Source organism: Ictidomys tridecemlineatus, chromosome 16 (assembly GCF_052094955.1).
Source record: "Ictidomys tridecemlineatus isolate mIctTri1 chromosome 16, mIctTri1.hap1, whole genome shotgun sequence".
In the NCBI taxonomy this organism is placed as follows: Eukaryota; Metazoa; Chordata; class Mammalia; order Rodentia; family Sciuridae; genus Ictidomys; species Ictidomys tridecemlineatus.
Window position 1 is genome coordinate 39,346,459 of NC_135492.1, and position 21,862 is coordinate 39,368,320.

At 46.7% G+C, this 21,862-nt stretch overlaps 1 protein-coding gene across 1 annotated transcript in view; it reads right to left on the reverse strand.

Annotated features, from left to right (window-relative positions):
• Syn2 (synapsin II) overlaps nt 1-21,862 on the reverse strand; it is a 147,784-nt gene that overhangs the window by 5,578 nt on the left and 120,344 nt on the right. The window contains exons 6-11 of the mRNA XM_078033459.1: nt 21,055-21,117; nt 20,697-20,839; nt 17,817-17,891; nt 17,245-17,347; nt 15,821-15,970; nt 2,375-2,435 (exon numbers count right to left, since the gene is read on the reverse strand). Coding sequence (XP_077889585.1) covers nt 2,375-2,435; nt 15,821-15,970; nt 17,245-17,347; nt 17,817-17,891; nt 20,697-20,839; nt 21,055-21,117 — 595 coding nt within the window. The remainder of the gene's footprint in view (nt 1-2,374; nt 2,436-15,820; nt 15,971-17,244; nt 17,348-17,816; nt 17,892-20,696; nt 20,840-21,054; nt 21,118-21,862) is intronic.

A 21,862-nucleotide genomic window follows, 5' to 3' on the forward strand; every position in this document is an offset into this window, starting at 1 on the left:
TTTCCTTTATTGCACATTAAGCTGTACAAGAGAGTCACAAAAGAGAGAGGTACTTCAATCACACTCCAGCATTGGCTGAGGGTCTCCCAGCTGGATCAGTACAAAAAAAAGGGGGGAGTGGGGGACAACATCAGAAATGTGTACAAAACACCTGAACGGCAATCCTACACTGTGACACAGATGTCCCTCAGGCCACAGAGTTGTCCCTTAGCATGCTGCCTGAGGGCACATGACAGTCAGGTGATACACTCTGCTTGCATTTGGCAGTGGGAGTCCTGATCGGTTTCTCCCTGCCTCAGAGGCCGTGGCTGACCCCACCTTTGTAGCCTGACTGAATTCAAATGGCAACTTTGTATTTGTGGCTCACTGAATGTCACATGAAAAGCACCTGGATGTACACACTGATAACATGCAGAGAAGCAACACCACCATCAGCTCACTGCTTGGACAAAAATATTCGAAAAACAGAAATAAATGCGTTCCTCCATTCTGGGAAATGTTACTGTCTACCATTTCATCAGATTGGGAGGTATTTAAGGACCTGATTCTTAAGCAACCCACCTGCGAGTGCACATGTGCGTGTATGTATATATTTACAACAGACTGACTACCACCATCATCCAAGGGAGGGATCACAGGCAAGAACATTCACACTCTGTGCATTTCTCTATGGCCTCAGATTTTGCCAAAGGAGAACCAGGGCATGTGCCCCTTGACATGTCCCTCAGGATCTATGCTGCCAACCCTGCTGACTCCTCAGACCTGGTGGTCTAGAATGGGGCCAGGTCGGTACAGAGGTGTGAAGGAATGTCAAAGTAGAGCCAGAAGCATTTCTTGTAAAAGGCAAACTGCTGGCACGAACTCCCCAGGGCCACGGTGCTAGAGAAGGCCACTTGGTACCCATTCCCAGCCCTGCCCGGAGATGGCAAGACGAGGCACTGATTCTGAGTCCTGGTTTAATGAACTGCCGCATCATCTGCCCAGATGCTTCCTGCTGCGGGCAAGGGGACCAACTGGGAGGGCTCTTCCAGCTGCGAAGCCTCTGTCCAACACACACACAAGCTACATGGGAGACAGCTCCTTCCAGAAAGCTCTGCATTCCCAGGCCCGTGGCGGGCTATAGCAGCAGCTGAGAACTAAAGCTGGCATCAACCTCCGAGTTCCATGGGCAGTGTAACCTACCCACTGGGGTGACGCAGGGTGTCTACGTTTGGTGTCACATCACCACGCCTCAGGAATGGGCAAACCCTTCCCAGAATTTTAGTAGCTCCCTGCATTCTCTCTCCAACATTGCTGAAGAATCATCTCTGAACGTAGGTCAAGCTTTGGGGAACACAAAACAGCCCTGGCACCAGAAAAAATGCACGTATGGCTGGTTCAGAAACAGCAACAAGGAAGGAACGACTTTGGGGTCTGAGATCAACACACGGAAAACACGAGTTCACTTGGATATTGCACATCGGCGGCCCCATTTTTTTTGTTTTGTTTTTGTTTACTCTCATGAGTTCATCATCAAAACGAAGGGTACACTGGGATGTAAAATACAGAACACATTCCTGGAAGTAGCTTGTTCTTTGTATTTCATCACTAAAAACACAAGAGCTCCACAGGCACAAGCCAGCCTATTCATATAAACTCAAAAACGGCACCAAATTTTAGCAAATGGAGGAAAAAGGTGGATGCCTTCAAATTCAACGGATGAAGCTATGGAAATCAGATCTTGAAAATCTCTTAAAAGTTCTATTTACCCTAGACATGCAGAAAGGAAGCGAAAGCACAGTTCACTGAGGATCCCAAGCACACTCATGGAGGTCAGTGGGAGGGGTGTTAGTCTGAGCCTGTGGGAGGAGACGGGGGGAGCTGGGTTTTATTCCTGTGGCCTGTTTCTCCCCTGTCCATCCTCCATGCTCCTAGCTCACCCGGCATCATCTAATACTTTAAAAAACACTAGCAAACCCGCCCGTAAGGTAGAGTCCCACTGAACTTGGGAGAGGCACGATTCTTTTGTACACTGTTGACAAACAGCCCTGGAATCACAAAGTTATACAGAGAAACGTTAAGTGAGCATCACAAGCACGAACAGGAACAGGTCAAGAACCAGACAGAGGAGCTGACACTGCATAGGAAAAACACAGTCCAGTCAGCACTGAGAACAGAACGCAGCAACAGGCACCGACCAAGCGGGGAGGGCTGTTCTCCCCTCCCTCACTTTCCTTTCTTTCTTTTTCTTTTTTTTTAATGTTTTGTTTTATTTGTTTTTTTGGCTTAAGATTTTCTGCTTTTGAAAAATTAAACTACCGATCACTTTAAGAGGCTTGGACTTGTTTTGGCCCTACTGCAATGCCATTACAGTCGAGAATATACTGTAAACAACCTTGCGGGGGTGGCCGCTGAGGTGGGGTCTTGCTCGAATCCGGATCCTTAAGGGTTCCACTCTGGAAGACAAAAATGCAAAAGAGATAAAAACAAAACACTCCAAGCAAAATTCCAAAGAGAAACCCCTGTGGCTCCTTGGCAAGGCTGCAACAGCACCCGGTGGGATGGGTCATGAGTTTGTGCTGTTCCAGGAACACCTGGGAGGGACCCCGAGCCTCTGGGCCTTGTGCGTGGGACCACCTTGACACCCGAGCCCGAGGCTCCTCGACCTCTTTTTCCTTTGCTTTTCTTTAGGCTTGCTCCTTTCTAGAAGCTTTGGGTCTTGCACGATCACCTGTGTTCTTCTCTGGCACCTGCCTGGTGTCCAGATGCAGGGAGTTTCAGCACCCAGCTCCAGACACAGGGTTGGTGGCTCCAGGGGCAGGGGGAGTGGTGGCTGGGCCAGGTGACTAACTCAGCCGTGGCTCACTGCTGGAGTGGACTCTGGGGTGGGATCAGTTCTGGGGCCGAATCAGGGTCCTATCTACTCTTTGGGCAGGGATGGACCACAGAGAGGAGGAGGCAGCATTTTTTTCCCAGAACCCTCCTTCCCTAAAAGGAAGCGATAAGACATTAATGCTCGTAAAGTGCTCAAGGCCAAGCTGTCTTCCCCCTGTCACACAGGAGAAAGGACACTTTGCCCAACAACATGGCTCTGCTCCCATGCTTCCTCTCTTTCCAGCTGTGATTCTGATTATGCCCTGACAGGATCAAAGACTAACATCTGGATGAAGGACAGTGAGCACGTGGAGCTTGACTTGAGTACAGGGGAAGCACTCTCAAAGCCTAAGGCCTGCCAAGTGGGCTGACAGTGACGTCAAACAGGGGGCTTCCGAGGCAGGGCTGTGGAGCGAGCTAAGTATATCTTCGCCATTCTCCCACTTCCTCTTTTCAGTGCTCCTCTCCCCTTGTGACAGGCCCCCAGCTCTACTCCCACATTAACGCCATTTCTCCATGTTCCCTCTTTCCCCTGGGCTTTGATTCTGGCCATCTATCTCACCTCCCGCTTATTAGGGCCTGTTTTCAGACTTATGACCAAGGAGAAGTAGTGTTACCCTTCCCAGTGTCACAGCTTTGTTGACAACAGCATTATCTCTAACTGTTCTAACAAGAGGATTTGGGATCATAATAGGCAGAGACATCTCAAATGTCCTTGGTCATGACAGCAGAGAGTGCCCATCCTCCCTGTAACCCCCAGCTACTCGAAAGTCACAGCAAGAACACTGCATGGCTTTTCCTTTCTTCCAAGCAGTCTCGTGGGGTCTGTGAGACTGTGCCTGAGCCCTGATCCTGAAATACCCGCATCCTGCTTGCCACGTGGAGATGACTCTGTCCAGCCAGCCATCAAGGCTCCGCAGTTATCCCCTCCTGGCATCTAAGATTCACCATCTTTTGTTTACCAAGATGGTCAGGCCTGTTTCAGTTCTTTCTGAGACGAGAAAGTCTCTTAATTCTTCTAACTCTTCTCTCTCCAGTCCTGCATCTCCATGGCTACCTCTCATCCTCCTGAACCGCTTCCCTAGCTGTGCTACTTAGCTTCTCTAAGTGACTTAGAGCTCACACTTCCTGGGTGCTTACTGCATGCCTGGGAACATGGGGCTATTTTTATGCACTATCTCCCGTATACCTTGCAATGGTTCCATGAGGTAGATAACTCTTTTATCAGCATCCCTAATTGCTTCGGCATGGTTGGAATCAGACTTTCGAAACTTCTCTCTGCTTCTTCTTCTTCTTTTGGTACTGGGGATTGAGCCCAGGGGCACTTAAGCACTGAGTCACATCCCCAGCCCTTTTTAATATTTTGTTTAGAGACAGGATCTTGCTGAGTTGCTTAGGGCCTTGCTAAGTTGCTGAGGCTGGCTTTGAACTTGTAATCCTCCTGCCTCAGCCTCCCGAGCCACTGTGATTACAGGCGTGTGCCACTGCACCCAGCTAGACTTTACTCTTGTTTATGTCCTAAATGGGCCTGCTCCTCCTAGTCCTGACCTTGCCATGCCATCCATGTGACAGCTTCTGCCTGCCTGAGATGGACACTCAATTATTGAATAGCAAAAGTCATACAGCTTGTCTCCACCAGCTAGACAAGTTCTCGCCAGCCTCCTCCCCCAGGGCATCTTTTCAGGTATTACTGATGGCTACCAATGAATCGCCCCAGACTCTGGTTAAGATGAGTTTATACCATTACCCTCCTAGAAAATTTCAGAGAGGGTTACAGAAAACCACACAGCAGAAAAGTAGAACCAGGGCCAATGAACCACAGCTCCAGAGAGGCAGACTTTCACTATTGTAAAAAACGGAACAGGCTATCTTAGGAGGTAGATGTGTTCATGCACAGCTGGAGAATGACCTGACAAAGATATTGTAGAAAAGAAGATACATCTATTTAATATGAAATTTATTTATTTAGTCTAATAAACATGAAGGGTCCTTCTAACCCTGAGAAACTATGGGTCCAGAAAGAAACTTCTAAAATTCCATAGATGACTTTTACTGGGAGAACTCCAGCCACTCACAGGATGAGCTCACAGAGGGGGTTACACCACGAAGGCTGGCCCCAGCTCTCCTCAACCACAGAAATACACATGTGAGACTCTCAAGGATCAACTGAGCCCAAAAGTGTCCTTCCCAAAGCTTTGGGGAAGAACTCCCAAGGCAGTCCTTTGGGCTGGAGCCTGGGAATGTGCCTTGGCCACCCGAGATGGCGCCTAGGGAGCCTCTCCTGTTCCCGGCTCCAACAAGGTTGTGGACTGAAGACTTTTCAGGGGCTATGGGAGACTGAGAGGAGAGTCCCTAAGGACTGTCACTTGCCAGGCTGAGACACTCTGGCTCCGCCCACAAGCCTACTGTCGGCTAGGGGCTGAGGGCCTATTCCCTGTGGGGTTTGGCTACCATGGGATCTGTCTCCAGTCACCAAGAGCCTCCTGGGATGCCAAATTCCACAGAAGTCTGGCCACTCTGGCGTCACTGCCAAAGTCTGGCTTGTAGCCAGCCCACAGCAGGAACCCGTGGTCATACTGAGCAGCAGAGTTTCTCTCAGGAAGCTGGTTGACTCAAACAGGTAACAATGTGAAGTCCAGTGCTTGTGACCAGCTAAACACAGAAAGGAACTGGGGAAATGGCCTTATAGTCACATAAGAAAAAACCCCAAACAACCCTGGGCTTCTAGAATGACTGGGAGCTCAGAGGGTGTGAGTCTGAGATGCTGCTGTCAAAGATCTGATATGGGTGGAGGTGGATCAGTGTCTCCCGAAGGGGGAGTAACAGGTCTGTCACTGGGTTGACTGATCAGTCATCATAAGAAAGTTCTGCCACCGCTTCTGGGCACCTCTTTTAAGGGGCATGCTGGCAGAATAAAATGGATCTGTGGAACAGATAAGAGGGTGAGAAGTCTGGAAATGACATCTTTCTTCATTTGACTTTGGGCAAATGACATAATCTCTGAATCTGTTTCCTGAATGGCAGATGGTAGGGATTAAATGAGGGACCCATGGCAGCACCTAGGGCTTCCAGCAGAAGACTCAAGTTAAGTCTAGTACAAATCTGAATGGAGTCACGGGCTGCCTGGGGAGTAGTGAGCTTTCTGGGATGAGGAGTGTTTGAGCGGGACCTGGACAAACTCTGGTCAGAGACACTGTGAAGGGCTGAAGCAGTCACAGGCAGATGACTTCGACAGGCTCTTCTGGCTCTAGGCTCCCATTAATTCTTTCATGCATTTTTCAGTTCTTCAGATGTCTGAGATAGGAGATAAGCCCTTCTTAGCTGCACAGTCTGGAGCCCAGCAAGACCCCAGGGCTATTAGGCCTTAGCAGAGAGATCCCGCGGGCGCAGGCAGGCTGTGAGGGATTGGCAAGGAGATCTGGCTGCTCCCCTCCGTGGAGGCCCGTATCCTGCTGTGTAGAATCCATGGGGCTTTTAGTGATCAGAGAAGCCAGGGGCAGAACAGAGCTGGGGAAGCTCAGAGACTCCCCAGGTTGGTCAGGAGGAAAGCAAGAGTTTGCTTCACACAGGGCCGCAGTGCCCATTCTTACCTTACCCTGTTCCAGGGACAGCACCACAAGAGCATGGTGCATGGTAATGTGCAGAACCCCCTGAACTGGGGACCAGAAGATCCAGCTCTCCTCCTTAGCAGGCATGTGACTTTGGGCAAGTCATTTGCATTCTCTTTGCTGATATATAAACACAGATAGAGTTACTAGCTCCATCCATCTCACATAAGGGTTGGGAAGCCTAAAATAATGAATATGCTTTGTAAACGAGTGCTAGGCAAAGAATGAAAGTGAGCAAGCATCATGAGTATCATTTAAATAGTAACAGATTTCATCCCGAAGGAACGACGCCGTAATGTTAGAATCGCATGCACCAGTGGAGAAGGTATTGTTGCGCAGCTTCCTGTCAGCTGGGGCGCAGCAGTTTCGTGTGCGAGAGAGTTTCTGGGCTGGGCAAGGTCCCTGCAGATACAGAAAAGTCAGTTCAGAAAGAGCAAATATTAGCTCTTGAGGTGACTGTAAAGGAAATCACGGGTCCGGGAGGAAAACCAAGCCCATGGATGAGAGTTTGTGGGGTTTTGTCAAAGGCACCTTGAATTTGCCATCCCGTGGCTTTCAGCAGCTGGAAGAGGGGAGCTCCTTCTGAGTCCCAGCAGGATGAAGAGCTGAGGAAGGAAAGACGTGGAGTGACTCAACCCTTGAGAGCTGTTGGCTTGGGACCAGCTGCCCCCATCAAGGAGGAAGGCCTGTGCTTGGTCAGCATATCTGAGACAGGAAATTGGGAAAGGGTCCCAGGGTCTGGCCCCAGGAAAAGGGCCAGGCCAAGCTCCTTGCTGGACACGCCACAGAACTATTCTGATCAGCTCCCCCAGGCCCCGCTCCCCCGGTCTAGGACCCCAGGGAGAATGAAGCAGCAGGAAGGAATGTGGTCAGGAGGCTCGAGGTTTTAGTCAGAGCAAAGGGGAGAGCACGTTTTCAGCACCTTGGGACCTTTCCGGACTCTCCCTGGAAGTTACCAGCGCCCACCTTCCTTCCTCTAAAAGTCAGAAAGGTAACCAGGGATGAGCTGCTCCTACCTCGCTTCCTGAGGGGAATTGCTGACCGCAGGGCACAGCTCGCCTCCTGGACTGGCCCCTCCCATAACCTAAGGACACCAGAAATGTCCCAGAGGGGGCAGTCCATGAGTTCTACAGGGGCACTGAGGGTCAGGTCACCCGAGGTCAGAATGTCAGCTTCAAGTGATTAAAGATGTCCCTGAAAGTTAAGCCAGTCCCAAAATAGTCAGTTTCTCTTAATGTCTGTTAAGGGATCTGGTCACTAGTGGCTTTATCTGAACCTGCCCCAAGTCTCCTCACATTCTCAGCTTATCCTCACTGGGGAACGAATTCTCTAAAGTCAGCCCTGCTGTGGGAAGCAGGAAGGCCTTTCGTTTGTCCTAAATTTACCTCTTCCAAGCTCAAGAGAAGCTGAAGCCCATGTTTGGGATCTGAGGGACAGTTGTGTCCCCTATGTGCACAGCCTCCAGGCTGTACTTCTCAGGATGAGAGATCCCTCCCCAGTCCTGATCTCCTCGCACTCAGGAGAGCATGGCTTTTGGAGCCGCGGGGGCTGCAAAGACCTGGCTAGAAATGTTTTGAGTCTCTCTTCAGACCAGAGAGCCAATAAACAAGGACTGGCAGAATGTCCCACCAGAGGTCAGAGGTGATCCGGCCCCACTCCTTCAACTCTGAACTCTTATGATGCCTTTCCCATGTCCAGTGACTGCACACCATCCGGACCACGGCAACTGAGATTGGAAGGAGGTTTTAAGTCACCAATACCTCCAGCCCCAGCCCACCCTTCCACCATGCCCCTGAGAAGCAGCTCATTCTGCCTCTGCCTGAACGTCAGCTGCCCCGTGAGCCACATGCCACTGCCCAGGGCAGCCATTTCCTCTCTCAGTGTCAGTGAGTATATTCTCTATGCTGAGTCAGAATGTGTCTTCCAGCAGATTTGCCTTTGAACCATTTCTAATCCACAATGGCATTGAGAGCTGAAGACACTGAATCATGGGCTCCTAGAAACAACTGTTATTCGATTGCAATTCCTTTAACTCTTACCCACAGAACAAATCTGCCACATCCCTCCACTGCCTATCTTTCTCTATTCCAGTTAAAGTTAGAGTTTGTCCTTGTTTTATTGTGACCCTCAGACCAGAAACAACCCCCCAGGTGTGGCCTGCTTGCTCAGGGAGGATGAGGCGGCTCATATTCACCTGGCACCAGATGGGCACAAATGCATCCAAAGGCCATGCATGGAATCACCGCCATGGGTCTAACCCACAAGCTGAACAGAAAGGCAGCTGGCTCTGTGGTACAGCTGAGGGACACTGAAGAGAGACCAGTCCCCACCTCGCCCATTAGTGGCTGAAATTCCTGCATTAGCAATTCAGTCTTCAACTCCAGAAGATTTTGCAGGAAAAGAAAAAGAACGGGGACAGTGTAATGAGATGAGACAAGATTAGTTACGCTCAGGAGAGGACCAGATACTGCCATCTCTCCTGGCAGGGCCTGAAAGCTCTCTCTACCCAAAGTTCTCTCCCTTTCTTCTGGGGAGTCTGTGGAGCAACTCAGACCTCTCCAGAGCCCCAGGATGCAAGGCTCAACCCAGGTCCTGAATGATGGACCCCAATGGTCCATGAATGTGTTGGGAGGATGGGAGACTTCTGGGTCCTGGGAGGAAGGTCTACACCTACACAGCCTGAGGGCTTTGGCCTCTACTGGCCACCAGGTGTCACTGCCACACTGATAACAGTGTCCTTAAAGCACTCAAAAGAGGCCAAGTACAGAGGGTCAGAGGCCCCAGCTGCCCCAAGCCCCAAGGCCGCAGTCCAGACAGGCTGAGGCCGAGCTGCAGCCAGTTCCATTAGGCCTTGGCATTCATCTCCTGCTTTTGATGACATGGCCAAGGCTCCTTACATCCCTGCCCTTAGTCCTCAGAACCGTGCACAGCCTAAGCTAGCTCCTATTTTCCATAATTAATCCACCCCAGGCTAGGGAGCGGGCTGGGACCAAGGTAGGTGGGCCCTGTACTTGCCACCGCCGCCCTCCCTGTCTGCCAGCTTGCTGGAGGTATCTTCTGTAATCAAAGAAATGAAATCTCTCTCTCCTGGGAGAGCTGGAGGCAAGGATGGGGAAAGATCAAGAGAGGAAGCTTCGCAAGCAGCTGGTCACTGGTCTGTTCTGGTTTTGGCCTAGAATTCGGAGCAAGAGGCAGATCCTAGGACTGTGAAAGACTTGGGCCAGAATCTCTTTCAGCCTGATCTTCTAGAGCCACAGAAAATAGACTAGCAAGAGGGGCCGGGCTCTTAAGAGTGACCCACAAGTCAGTAACAACATCAGGGGCTCAGCTGGCCACGCAGCGGCCAGGCTGGGACCCAGACAGTGTTAGATCTTCCTACTGCATAGTCTAAGGTCTCCACAGGAGCCTGATGTCAACTCCAATATGCTGATATCCCTATCGTGATTTTCATTCCCAGTGGGAACTCATTCAACAAGTATGCCTTGCAATGGCCTAGCAGGGCAGAGAGGTGGTGGGAGTGGTTTGCTGGACAGGAGGAGCATTTTATCTTTGTCATTTGTGTAGAATTGATATCACATGGTAACAGCAACAAAAATAATAAAAGACAGACAGACTTCATTTTGTTATTATTGTTTAAATTTTCTACAGGAAACTGACTGAACTTGGGCAAACCACTCTCAATCATCCTTCTTAAAACAGTTTTGAGGGCTGGGGTCGTGGTTCAGTGGTAGCACACTTGCCTGGCATGTGTGAGGCACTGGGTTCGATTCTCAGCACCACATATAAATAAATGAAATAAATGTCTATCAACAACTAAAATGAATTAAAAACAAACAGTTTTGATAACAGTCATATGCTGCGTAACAGTATCTGGGTCAATGATTGACCATGTATATGATGGTGGGCCCCTGAGATTATAATGCCTGGAGATGTCACAGCCTTAGTAAGCTTAGCGGATAGAAAGTGCTATGCTAAGTATTATAGAAGGGAGAGGTGGTACCCAGCGAGTCAGAGAGTAGGTGGCAACTTTGGGTCTGATGGTTGAGGAAATACTAGTTACACTGCTGTAGAAGAACCAGCCATGCAAAACATACAAAGATTAAAAAAGGAGGGTAGAGGAGAGCATGTCTGAGAGAGGACACAACCAACACAAAGGCCCTTACACTGTGGCTAAGGCATCATGAGCAAGAGGCAGGGTAGTACAAGGGCAAAGAGCTAGGCAACGGCCTGCACGAATTACTTCTAGAAAATTAAGCAAGGGGCAAGGACACGGTTAAGGAGGGGGGAAAATAAACAAGAATCCTGCTCTGGGCATGTTATATTTAGGATGCCTTCTAGGAATTCAAATAAAGGTGTCAAAGGAGTTAGACATGTGAATCTGGAGTTCAAAGAGTGAACTTTGCTAGGTCCCAGAGGCCTAGCAAAGGACGCATTTCAAGGAAGTAGCCAACTACGTCAAATGCTGCTGCAGAGTCTGCAGGGCAGGAACAGAAGTGACCACTACATGTGGAGGGAACATGGAGATGACTTTGCCCATGGCAGTTGCAGTGGGATGGTGGGGAAAGAATGTCGACTGGATTGGATTGATGGAGGAGGAGAGATGGTGGCTAAAACAACTCAAGATTGGGTTGGGAACAGAGAAGTGGGGCAGTAGCTGGAAGGGAATATGGAGTTGGGGGATGTTTTTGATTTTAAGTGGAAGCTGTTTGGATGTGGATGTGATGATCATTTGATGATGGGGAAGAGAGGGTACCGTTGAAAGCAAAGTGGGTGAACTGAATTCCAGTGACTATGAAAAAAGAAAAATAAGAGACACAGAAATACATGTGTTCCCCATCTCTTGCTATGTGATGCTTAATGTTGCCTCAAGACTCTGCTAGCAACAAGGCCACTATCAGACGCAGACTCTTGTCCTTGAACCTCCAGAACTGTAAGTTAAAATAAACCTTTCTTCTTTATAAAGTAGCCTGTCTCAGGTATTTCATTTTAGTAACACAAAATGGACTAGAGGACAGGTGGAAGGCAGGGCCGTGAAGCAGATTCCCATAGGTAAAGATTCAGGAAAGTGGGAAGTGACTGCAGGAACAAGGCCATCTAGTCTGAGACACCCAAGGGCCTGCACCCAGGGTGACTGAAATGTCTCTTCAACCGTAAACAATGTGCCATCATCCAGGAGAGACAGGGAGTGGAATTGTGATCAGGACAGTCATGCCTTCAAGCCCAAGTTGCAGCATTTTGCCAAATGTTGGGTGCTTTATGTGTTCTGGGCAGCCTGGGGTCAGGGCACAAGCTTAGGAGGAAGCTAAAAGAAGATTCAAGAAGACACCATTTGATGGCCCGTAAATTCAGTCATGATTTCAACTTAGAATCTAAACAACTTTTGGATGGGAACGATATCTCCTTCTTCACTGGAGTCCTGAGGCTATGAGCTAACTTCTGCACACACTCTGGGCCAGGCCTGTGTTGGTCAGTGGAAACAGAGGAATAGGCAAGGTTTCTGCCCACAAGGGGCTGCAAGTATCTGAGACATCCGTGATATTAACCTGATAGTGTGGCCTTGCCCTTAAAGAGGTCTTAGCCTTTATGCCAGGCTCTCAGGAAGTGACCTCTAAACTCCTGGAATTTCCTGAGTGGCAGGAGTGTCTTTGTTATTCATGGTTAGTTCCCTAAGCCACATGGCATTAGCCTGATCTCCAGGGAACAGGGAGCTGGAGACTGAGTTCAACCGGATGACCAGTCAGTTGATCATACTGAAGTAATGAAGCCCCATAATAACTCTGAACTCTGAAGTGCAGGTGAGCATCCCTGGTTGGCAATACGTCATGGGTATGGTCACACGCTGACGCTGTGAGGGTAACACATCCTAAGGATAGTGGAAGCTTTGAGTTTTTAACTTTCCCAGATTCTGCCCTGGGCATCTTCCTTTGACTTAGTGTTGACTTGTGTCCTTTCCCCACAATCCACCGGGACTGTGAGTACAACAGGGTTCAGTGAGCTCTGTGAGTTCTTCCAGGGAGCTGTCGAACCTGTCGAAGTTTGAGGAACTTCTGAATTTCGGCTGATGTTAGAAGTGAGAGCAATCTCCTGGGGAACTCTGCCTTCACAGTCTACAGTGTGTTTGTCTAGCTCCAGCTATTACATGACTTTAGAATTGAAAGAGATCTAGAAATCATCTAACTCAATTCCATTTCATAGGCGAGTAAAGAAATGTCCAGAAATGGAAAGTAACTTGTCCAGGGACACAGGGAATAGCCTGGGAGTCTCCTGATTCCCAGCACAGGGAGCTTTCTACAGTACCCAGCAGTGATAGGAGAATAAACAGAGAAAAGCTTATCCTTGAGTCAGATTGACTTCCCTACTAGGGATTTTTGCAGGAGCCCATATATTTAAGGAAGCTTATTCTTTTTATTTTTCTGCTTGTGCTTTGAGATATATTTCTCTTCAGAAATGTTTAAGTTGCAATATTTAAACTTTATAAAATAAGGGATTCTAAAATGTGGATAGGTACTTTGAATATTCCTTCAGGGTTCATATGCTAAAATTTAATCCCCATTGAGAAATATTAAGAGGGTAGAAACAATCTGACTGGTGTTTAAAGGTGGTTTTATTATTATTATTATTATTATTACTAGGATTAGACAAGGTCATCAGAGTGGAGCCCACAGAACTGAATCCCAGTGACTACGAAAAAAGAAAAATAAGAGACACAGAAATACATGTGCTCCCTATTTCTTGCTATGTGATGCTTAATGTTGTCTCAAGACTCTGCTAGCAACAAGGCTACCATCAGATGCAGCCCCTTGTCCTTGAGCCTCCAGAACTGTGAGTTAAAATAAACCTTTCTTCTTTATAAATTAGCCTGCTTCAGGTATTTCATTTTAGTAACACAAAATGGACTAATTTAAGGGGCTTATACCAAAGAAGAACTAATGCTTTCTGTGAGGTAAAACTTTTTTTTTCATGAATTGTCTCTTTGCCACTGAACTTTTATGCTTTTTGAGGCAACCACCATAGACCTAACTGCATTTCTGATAGGCAATTGGCTGAATTTGCAGATATGGAATGTACAGATAGGGAAGGCCAACTGTATGTGTCACTTTTTCTCTAGGGCAGGAACAAGCAATAATCTGATTAACAGGATATTTCAACTATTGACTAAGGCCTACTGTGGACTAAAAGACAAGACTAGTACCCAAGTATCTTTATTTCATCACATTTACAGAGTTACAAAATCTAGTTACAGGCCTGATATTTTTTAAATCATGAAAATATTTTTCAATATCTAACTACCCACTCCCCTACCTACCTACCTACTACCCACCGACCTATCTATATTTAGTGATGTTGGGGATCAAACTCAGGGCCTTGTGCATGATGTGAAGCCACACTGTATCACTGAGTTATAGCCTCAGCCCCGGGAACAGATTCTCCCATCTGGTCAGAGGTCCAATCCAGTGAGCATCAGCTAAAGAAGGTGTAAATCCCTCATCGTATGTAAAGAGTGGTAGGAGCCCACTGTACAAGATTACTCTCAACATGGCTACTCGAGAGTTGCTATCTGTTAGCCCAGAGTTTCCATCTATCCAGAATCCATAAGGATAGAAGTATTTTTATTGTTTTGTTGTTGGTGGTGTGCTGGGAATGGAACCCAGAGTCTTGTTGCATGATAGATAAGTCTTCTGCATGCCCAGCCCCTAAAGACATTTTTAGAGCAGAAAAGATAGTTCTTATGTTTTTCCCATATGACAGGTGGGAAAACAGATTCAGAGAGGGAACTGACTTACCAATTGTCACACTGTTTTATTTTAGTCAATTCTTTTCTGGAAATATTTCCTAAATTTTGTTTCTAGTTTTCTTAAACAGAATATGAAACCCTAAAATGTCAGCATTCCCCTTCCCAATGACTCAGGTTCATTATTATGAGTATCAACAACACTTGCAGGCTATGGTTCTGTGATATTCAAATGTCGGGGGTAATATCCTCTACCCTAAATAACCCACACTGCTGTGCAGTTTTGTTTTTTTCCTTCCCTCTTCCAGTGCAAGGGTGCCAGCCCTTTCCTTCTTTCTTACTGAAGGATTTCTAGATTCCAGCTATTTGCTTCTGAGTGAAGCCTAATCTGGTGAGGCCCCCATCTTCAGAAGCGGAGGCCATGATCTCCAGGCCTAAGGCTGCAGGGATCCAAGGCCAGAGTCTACTAGGACAACAGCTGATCTTCACCAGGTACTTTACTTTGCCATGTTTTAGGTTCCTTACATCATTTAATTCTCCTAACAACCCTATGAGACTGGTTCTGTGATTATCATTCCTGAGCCAAAGATAAAGACCTTGTCCAAGGTCACAACACCAATAAATACTGGATTCAGAATTCAAACTGGGTTTCATTCTCATTTCAAAGCCCATATTTTGAATCACTATTATATTCTACCTCCCTAACCATTTGATGTTGGATTTTAAAGATTTTTGAGAGAATTCTAATTTATAAATTCTAATTTATAAAATCCATAAAGCACTCCGAAGCTAATAATTACGCATAATTATTAGCAGTCCTTTAGGGAAAAAGCTAGATCAGGTTCAATTATTTGATTCATTGCCCCAAGCGCAATGAATTTCCCCCACTTCATTATACAAAAGTTCAGTGGAGAGAAGACTGTGAATATTTTTGAAATGTAAGATACCTTCTTTGTGGAACCAAAGAGCTCCAGGTTTAGGGATCTTGTTTTCCTTGGCACATGCTAGAGCCTAATGTTCCACAAAAAACTTCACTGTAGATTTCCTATAGACCTGCAGCTAGGATACTGTCACCATGATGTGACTGGACCTGAGTTAGGCACTATTAACTCAAGGCCACCACCTCCTCTCCCTTAGGGAAAGGAGATCTTTAATTTTGAGTTTCACCTTGTTGCTCTCCCAGAAGGAAGAAACTGACTCTTCTCTTTTTCTGCACCAGATTTCTCAGAAAGACCCCCACTTTCTTTTAAAAACCCAATTTAGCAGTGAACAGCTAGTGAGCAATATGATTCAGCTCCTCCTCAGAGACCTCCCATTTTGAAAAAGGGAGCATTCTGAGTCCCAGAGAAAGCAAGCTCTGGTTCCCTGGAGACTTCAAGTTCAGAGGGAAGAGATCTAGTACTCCATGCCTGTCAGTCCTACAGCTGATACTGCACACTGCTCACGAGAAGGCCCCTATAAGGGATGGTGGGAGATAAGCGGGTCTCCAGAGGAAGACAAGGAGGAGGGAGAAGACTGCTTAGATCCTATCCAGGCCTGTGGGTATCTGACCTCTGCTCCATTCTAGAACCACCAATGTCCAGAACAGTGGCTCTTGGCTGTCCTGTGTCTCTGCACAGCTGCTTACCTGTGGCTGCTGGGTGGTTAAGGGCCTCTGAGGAGACAGGACAGGAGTCCTCGACAGCAGCTGGTTCATCTTGCTGATGACTAGTTCAGTGATGAGCTGTCTGTCCTCCACCTGGTGTTCGCCAATCAGCGGCATGCTGCAGTCCATGACCTGGTGGAAGATGTGGCCTGGGTGAGGAAAGGGTCTGGAAATTTCAAGGCCTGGCCTGGTCTTCCCGGGCTGGTGATGAAGCAGGTGTTCTTGTCTTCAGTTGGAAGCATGGTCCTTGGCAGAAAATAGGACCTTTGTCCCCTCCTCCTGCAAACCTTTGCCTCAAGCCACTTCCCTTTACCTTCACCCAGGCCAGGATGGGGGAGAGGGAGATTGCTAGCTGAAGGTAACTGGAAGAGGGAGAGAGAAAGGAGACGGCTTGAAGGGCCCAGGGCTCGAAGTTTGCAGACAGAGGAACAGGAAGACACGAAAGACGTTCCCATAAATCTCTGGTGAAGAATGGGTAGTTTTCATCCCTGGGAATTTTCACCTGTACAATCTATCTCCAAATAGGCTCTTTTCATTAAATGATCAGATTCCTCCCTGTGCTTCTGACTTAGGATGCCTTCCCTACCTGCCACTGATCCTGATTCTGCCTGAATCTCAGGGTCCAAAGAAATGAGTCCTTCTTTTTGGAAATGTCTGCCTTAGTGGGATCACAGATTCCATAGTTCAACTGTCTCATTTATTGCTCCCACTCTAGAAGGGGAGGTGTAGCCATCCCAGAGTTTGAGCAGGCCATGGGGTGGATTCTGAATCTGAAGCCCACTCTAGCTAGGCTCCTGACACTAGTTCTCTGGAATCACTCCTGGCCAGGAGCCTTTCCTGCTCCCAGGAAGACTGGGCGACAATGTATGTGAAGAATTCATACTGTCATGGGCTTTTCTTTGAATATGGTAAAAGAGAGTCAGAAAAGTTGTGTTAGAGGATCAGGATAAGCAAAGTGTCTCCAGGGCCCAGAGGGATGCTCAGAAAAATCTCCTGTCCCCAGGTGCCCAGGTGGAGATACCGATTCACCCTGTGGCCTTAGGCACAGGCTTGCAGCACTTAGGCCTGTTTTCCTGCCTGTAAAATGACTGCAAAAGAAGGAAGCTTTCTCAGACTAAGAATACTAAAGTCACTATAGTCTTCCCAGAGGAATGATTGCACTAGGACCCCAGGAACCCATATGTACCAGTTATCACCCCTGGTGTGCATAGGCTTAGCAGGTTAGAAGTAATAGCTCCCCACCGGTGGGGGTATCCTGCTATGCAGATGTGCTGTCTAGGGCCTTCCAACAACTCAGAAGATTCTACACTATAAATGCAGTCTGGGCTGTCCACATAGTTTTTGAGCCAAGAGTTTGGCCTGCAGCCTTGCGTGTTGTTTCTCAGATACGATTGGGACAGACTTACCTCAAAAATGTAGTCTTTCCCATCTTTGCCATGTACAGCTTTGACAGCACAGATGTCTAGGCCACCAAACATCTCAGAGCAGGTGTCCACCCATAGTTTGTACCTGGAGGGGGCAGGAAGGTGTCCTGAGGATGGAGCATTAGCTCACCCCAAGCCTGCTTGCTGGTTGGGCTCTTCTTACAGCCTCTATCTCTCCCATCTCCACCACCCGCTTTTTCTATCCCACAACCATCAAAGGTGGTCCCTTATTTACAGAACTTTCCCTTTCTGCTCTCCTGATCCTACCCAACTTTTCAAGCCCAGGGCAGATTACACTCTTCTAGGAGGCCTTCCTTGGCTATTCCAGCCCATATTAACTACTACTCCTTTCTTGAAGATTCTGTGATATGCAAAGCCTTTATCTCTATAATTTAGCACAAGACCCAGTCTTGCCTGATCTTGTCGACTGGCTGCTTGGGCCTTTTGTGTTTTATCAGTCCTGTCTGCCCAGAGGCTCCCCTCCTGCTTTCTTACACCTCTTCATCTATGGTAGCCTCCCTCTCACGGGGGTCTGGACCCCTTGGCTCACTCACCTGTCTGACATGGCGATCTGCTCCAGCATTGCAGAGCCAGTGTTCGTCTTCCAGTTCCCCGAAATTGATGTCCTCCTGCAACAAGGTCCCGCCAGGGTAGGACAGGCCATGAGCCATACCAGCAATGGGAGGGCATGAAAATTTCCAGAACTGAAGCTCACAGTTCCCTAACCACTTTCCCCACAAAGAGCCTGAAGTCTGTCTGTGGAGTTTACAGCCCCACGGCCCCAGCCAAATTCCCACCTGTGAGGCCCTCGGCTCTCCACAATGGTCCACCTCAGAAGGCCTGGCTCCATGAAGCCTTCTCTGACCTGATCTTTCAAATGGATGGATTCTTGATCCCATTAGAATTTTGCCTATATCTCACTTAACAATCGAACATGTACTTTTTAATTTAGTTACTTGAGCTGAGGCTTAAGCTAAGACTTGTCCATAACTATATAAAACACCTGGGGTATGTACTGTGGCCTGTCCTCCTGCCTACTCACAGTGTCTGGGCATACAAGCTGAATCCCACTTTTCCTGGGAGCTCTTGCAGGGTTCTGGTGAATATCTTCCAATGTCTTCTTCATTAGCACTCTCATTCACTCGTTCAACAGTTAATTTCTGAGGTTCACTACAATATTAGTCATGTGGCTCTGGGTCAGTCAATTAACCTCTTTGGGCTTCACACATCTATTCAATGGAAATGATGGCATCAGTCATCAACCTCTGCTATGTCCATTGTACCTGCCTTCTATGAGCATGGGTTAAGAATCAGCTAGTCTTGGACAACATAGGAGGTAGAAGACCAGGTTTCTGGTTCTGGATTTGCTCTTGGCTGGCTAGGTGACCATGGGAGAGTTAGTCTCTGAGACTCTATCTGTTAACACAGGGTTGCCAGAAGGACCGATTGGTACAGGGTTAAGTAAATTGTAAAATACCAAAAATAGATCTTTTAAATCATAAGTTTTCACCCAGATATAGTTAATGGGAAAGGGAATGGCTTAGGGGACATAAAAGTCCTCTTACACCATGGACAGAGCCCTCCATGTGCTATTCTCACCATGCAGAACTGTTTGGAGAGTAGTTGTGCCAGTTCCCATAAATGTCCTCCCCACAGATCTGACTTCAAGCACTGAGAAATATTTATATGGAGGGGGCAACAACAACTATCTACTTGGACAGTACTGGCTGCTTTCTATGGTGCCTCTTCTCCAAACCCCTCATAATAGTCTCACTTTGAACTCCCTGTTCTGAGCAGGCTGGAGTTCTTGCTCTGCTTTATAGACAAGGAGATTCAGACTCAGAAAGGCTGGATGACTTGTCCAAGATTGCATATTCAGTCACAGCATATGGGAGATAAAAATCCAGGAAACTTGATTCCCTCTGTGATGTGCTTTTCCCTGCAACCACTACCAAGTTTAGAAAAAAGCAAATAAATAAATAGCTGAGTAGCTGGCAAAACCTGAGTAGATACTCAGAAACAAGAAAATCACAATACATGTAACTGTCTTCCTAAGCTTATGGTTTACTAAGGTGTCCCTGTAAGCAACCTCCTCAAGACAGGGACAGAGAGACACTCACTTTCAAGTTCCCAGCATAGAGCCATGACACATAACAAGTTCTCAGAAACTCTGAGTAAATAATAATATATCCCTTATATTTTTATTATATTTTAAAGTTTGCAAAGTTCTGTAAGACTTTACATCTCAGTTAACAATGGGACATGTGGCATAGATCCATAAGGGGCCCCTAAAGTATGGGAGCAGATATGACACTGAGAGACCACTCAGTGACAGCTCATCTGCCTGTGGACTTGCAGGTCATGTGACCTCTGTTATGGCCTACTGAGATTGGAGGCCGAACCAGCACCTTCTTTTCACTATACATGGATGTTTTTTGTTTTGCAAAAACAAACAAACAAAAGGAAATGCCATCTAAAGTTTCTCTGGCTTTCCATCCTCCATCAATTTTGGAGATTTTCTTTTAATTCTAATGAGGGAGATTTTTAACTTTTCATTCTGCTGTGTGGATACAGTTTCATGGGGAAGTCATCTACTCTTAAAACTACTAGACTTAGGGCTGGATATCTGCATTTGGAGTTTAACTTTACCCATTCTTTGGTAGTCTGTTGAAGCACAGGATTCCTTTCAATGTTTAAAACGTATAAAACGTGCAAGTGCATAAAGTATATAAGGTCACAAAGATACCCAATTAGAGTTATCAAAAATATTCTAAAAACACATTTTGGGGGGGGGATAGTAGAGGATAGGAAGGGCAGCAGAATACAACAGACACTAGTTTGGCAGTATGTAAAAAAGTGGATGTGTAACTGATGTGAATCTACAATATGTATATGGGGTAAAAATGGGAGTTCATAATCTGCTTGAATCAAATGTATGAAATATGATATGTCAAGAGCTTTTTAATGTTTTGAACAACTAATAATAAAAATAAATAAATAAATAAAAATGAAAACACATTTTGATTAATCAAAGATGTGTTTCTTTAAATAATGTGATTCAGAGGCAGGTCTAATAACTATCATGAGTTTTACACAGGGATGACGTAACTGGTACTGAGGTCTGTCACAACTGTAGTGTGATACACGAGTATCATGATTACCTTTGGTGATAAAGTCTTATGTACTGCTACTACTATCGTCTGTCGTCTTTGTTTATAACTGAAGTGAGCTAGTGAAATTAATACTAATTTTATTTTTCATCTTAGTTTACAGACCCCCTCCCTTGACTTCAAAAGTTCCCAGGTTAGGAGTTCTAGACGCAAGTGGCATGCTCTCTCTGTAAGCTGCCTTATGGGTCTGGTGAGGTTGGACTGAGAGCTGGAGGCTGAGATGAACAGAGAGCATCTGCTGGGACGCTACACCTCCCCACTTACATGTAAGCCTTGTAATTGCCGCCAATCTTCTGGACTCGGATGTCATACTTGGCGTCAATGAAGGGTTCTGCTGTGGCGTAGGTCTGAGTGAGGGCCACCACACTAGCAATGTCCTGGAAGTCGTAGTGGTTTTCCACTTTGACCTAATGTTGGAATTAGGCAAGACCTTAGTCAAAAGGCCCTGAAGCCTTCAAACCCATCTGAAAAGTGCCCTTCTTTACCCCCCGCCCCCCTGCAAGAATGGGGGATAGAAGCTAGGGCCTCATGCATGCTAGGCAAGAGCTCTACTGAGCTACCTCTCCAGCAAAAACACCCTTCTGAGCCCAACTCCACACCACTACAGCCCCCTCTGCCTTACCTTGCCCATACCGGAGTGAGCATGGCCAATCTTCACCACCACGGGGAATGTGGGCAGCGTCAGCTGAAGGCAGAGAAGAAAGGAACAAACTGGTCAGGTGTGCCTCTCTCTCTGTGGAATCCTACGCATATTTTTCTTAGGAACACCCTTTGGAGGATCCTTAAAGAACCAGACCAACCTATTTGCTTTACAAATTAAGAAACTGGACTCATAGAATGACAGTGACTTTCCCAAAATCGCACAGCATGTTAGAGGAAGAGCTGTTCTGAACCTTGTTTTTACTCTCTGTATCTCACTGCTTCAACCTTCTCCGTTTGACAAACACTGGGCGGGACTGGATCTCAGCTAAAGATGTATGTAAATTGTGTCTTAATTAACCCGAAGCTTTTTTTGAATGCATATTTATTATCATCGTGTATCTCTTAGTACCTACCCCTTCAAAAATACTGACCCAAATGTACTCTTCTTCATTCAGAGTCTTTGCTGCTCACCAACACCACAAACTAAACCCCAAACATGGCTTATTATGCTAAGGCCTATTTCTGCCCAGCTTTAAGTTTGGAAGAGAGCTCATGTAAGAATTCAATATGTTTACCCTTGGAAAGGGATCCTTATGAAAATGAATGCATTCTTGAAGTAGCCTTATTTTTACAGAGGAGCAATAAGAACTCAAAAGAAAGAATTACCCTCCAAAGAGAGAATTTTGAGCTGTTAAAAAAAAAAGTCAAATGAAAAGAAATAATGTGGTAGAGTATACAGAGCACTAGAATAAACATAAGGATACTTGTTTTCTAGTGCTTTCTGTCAC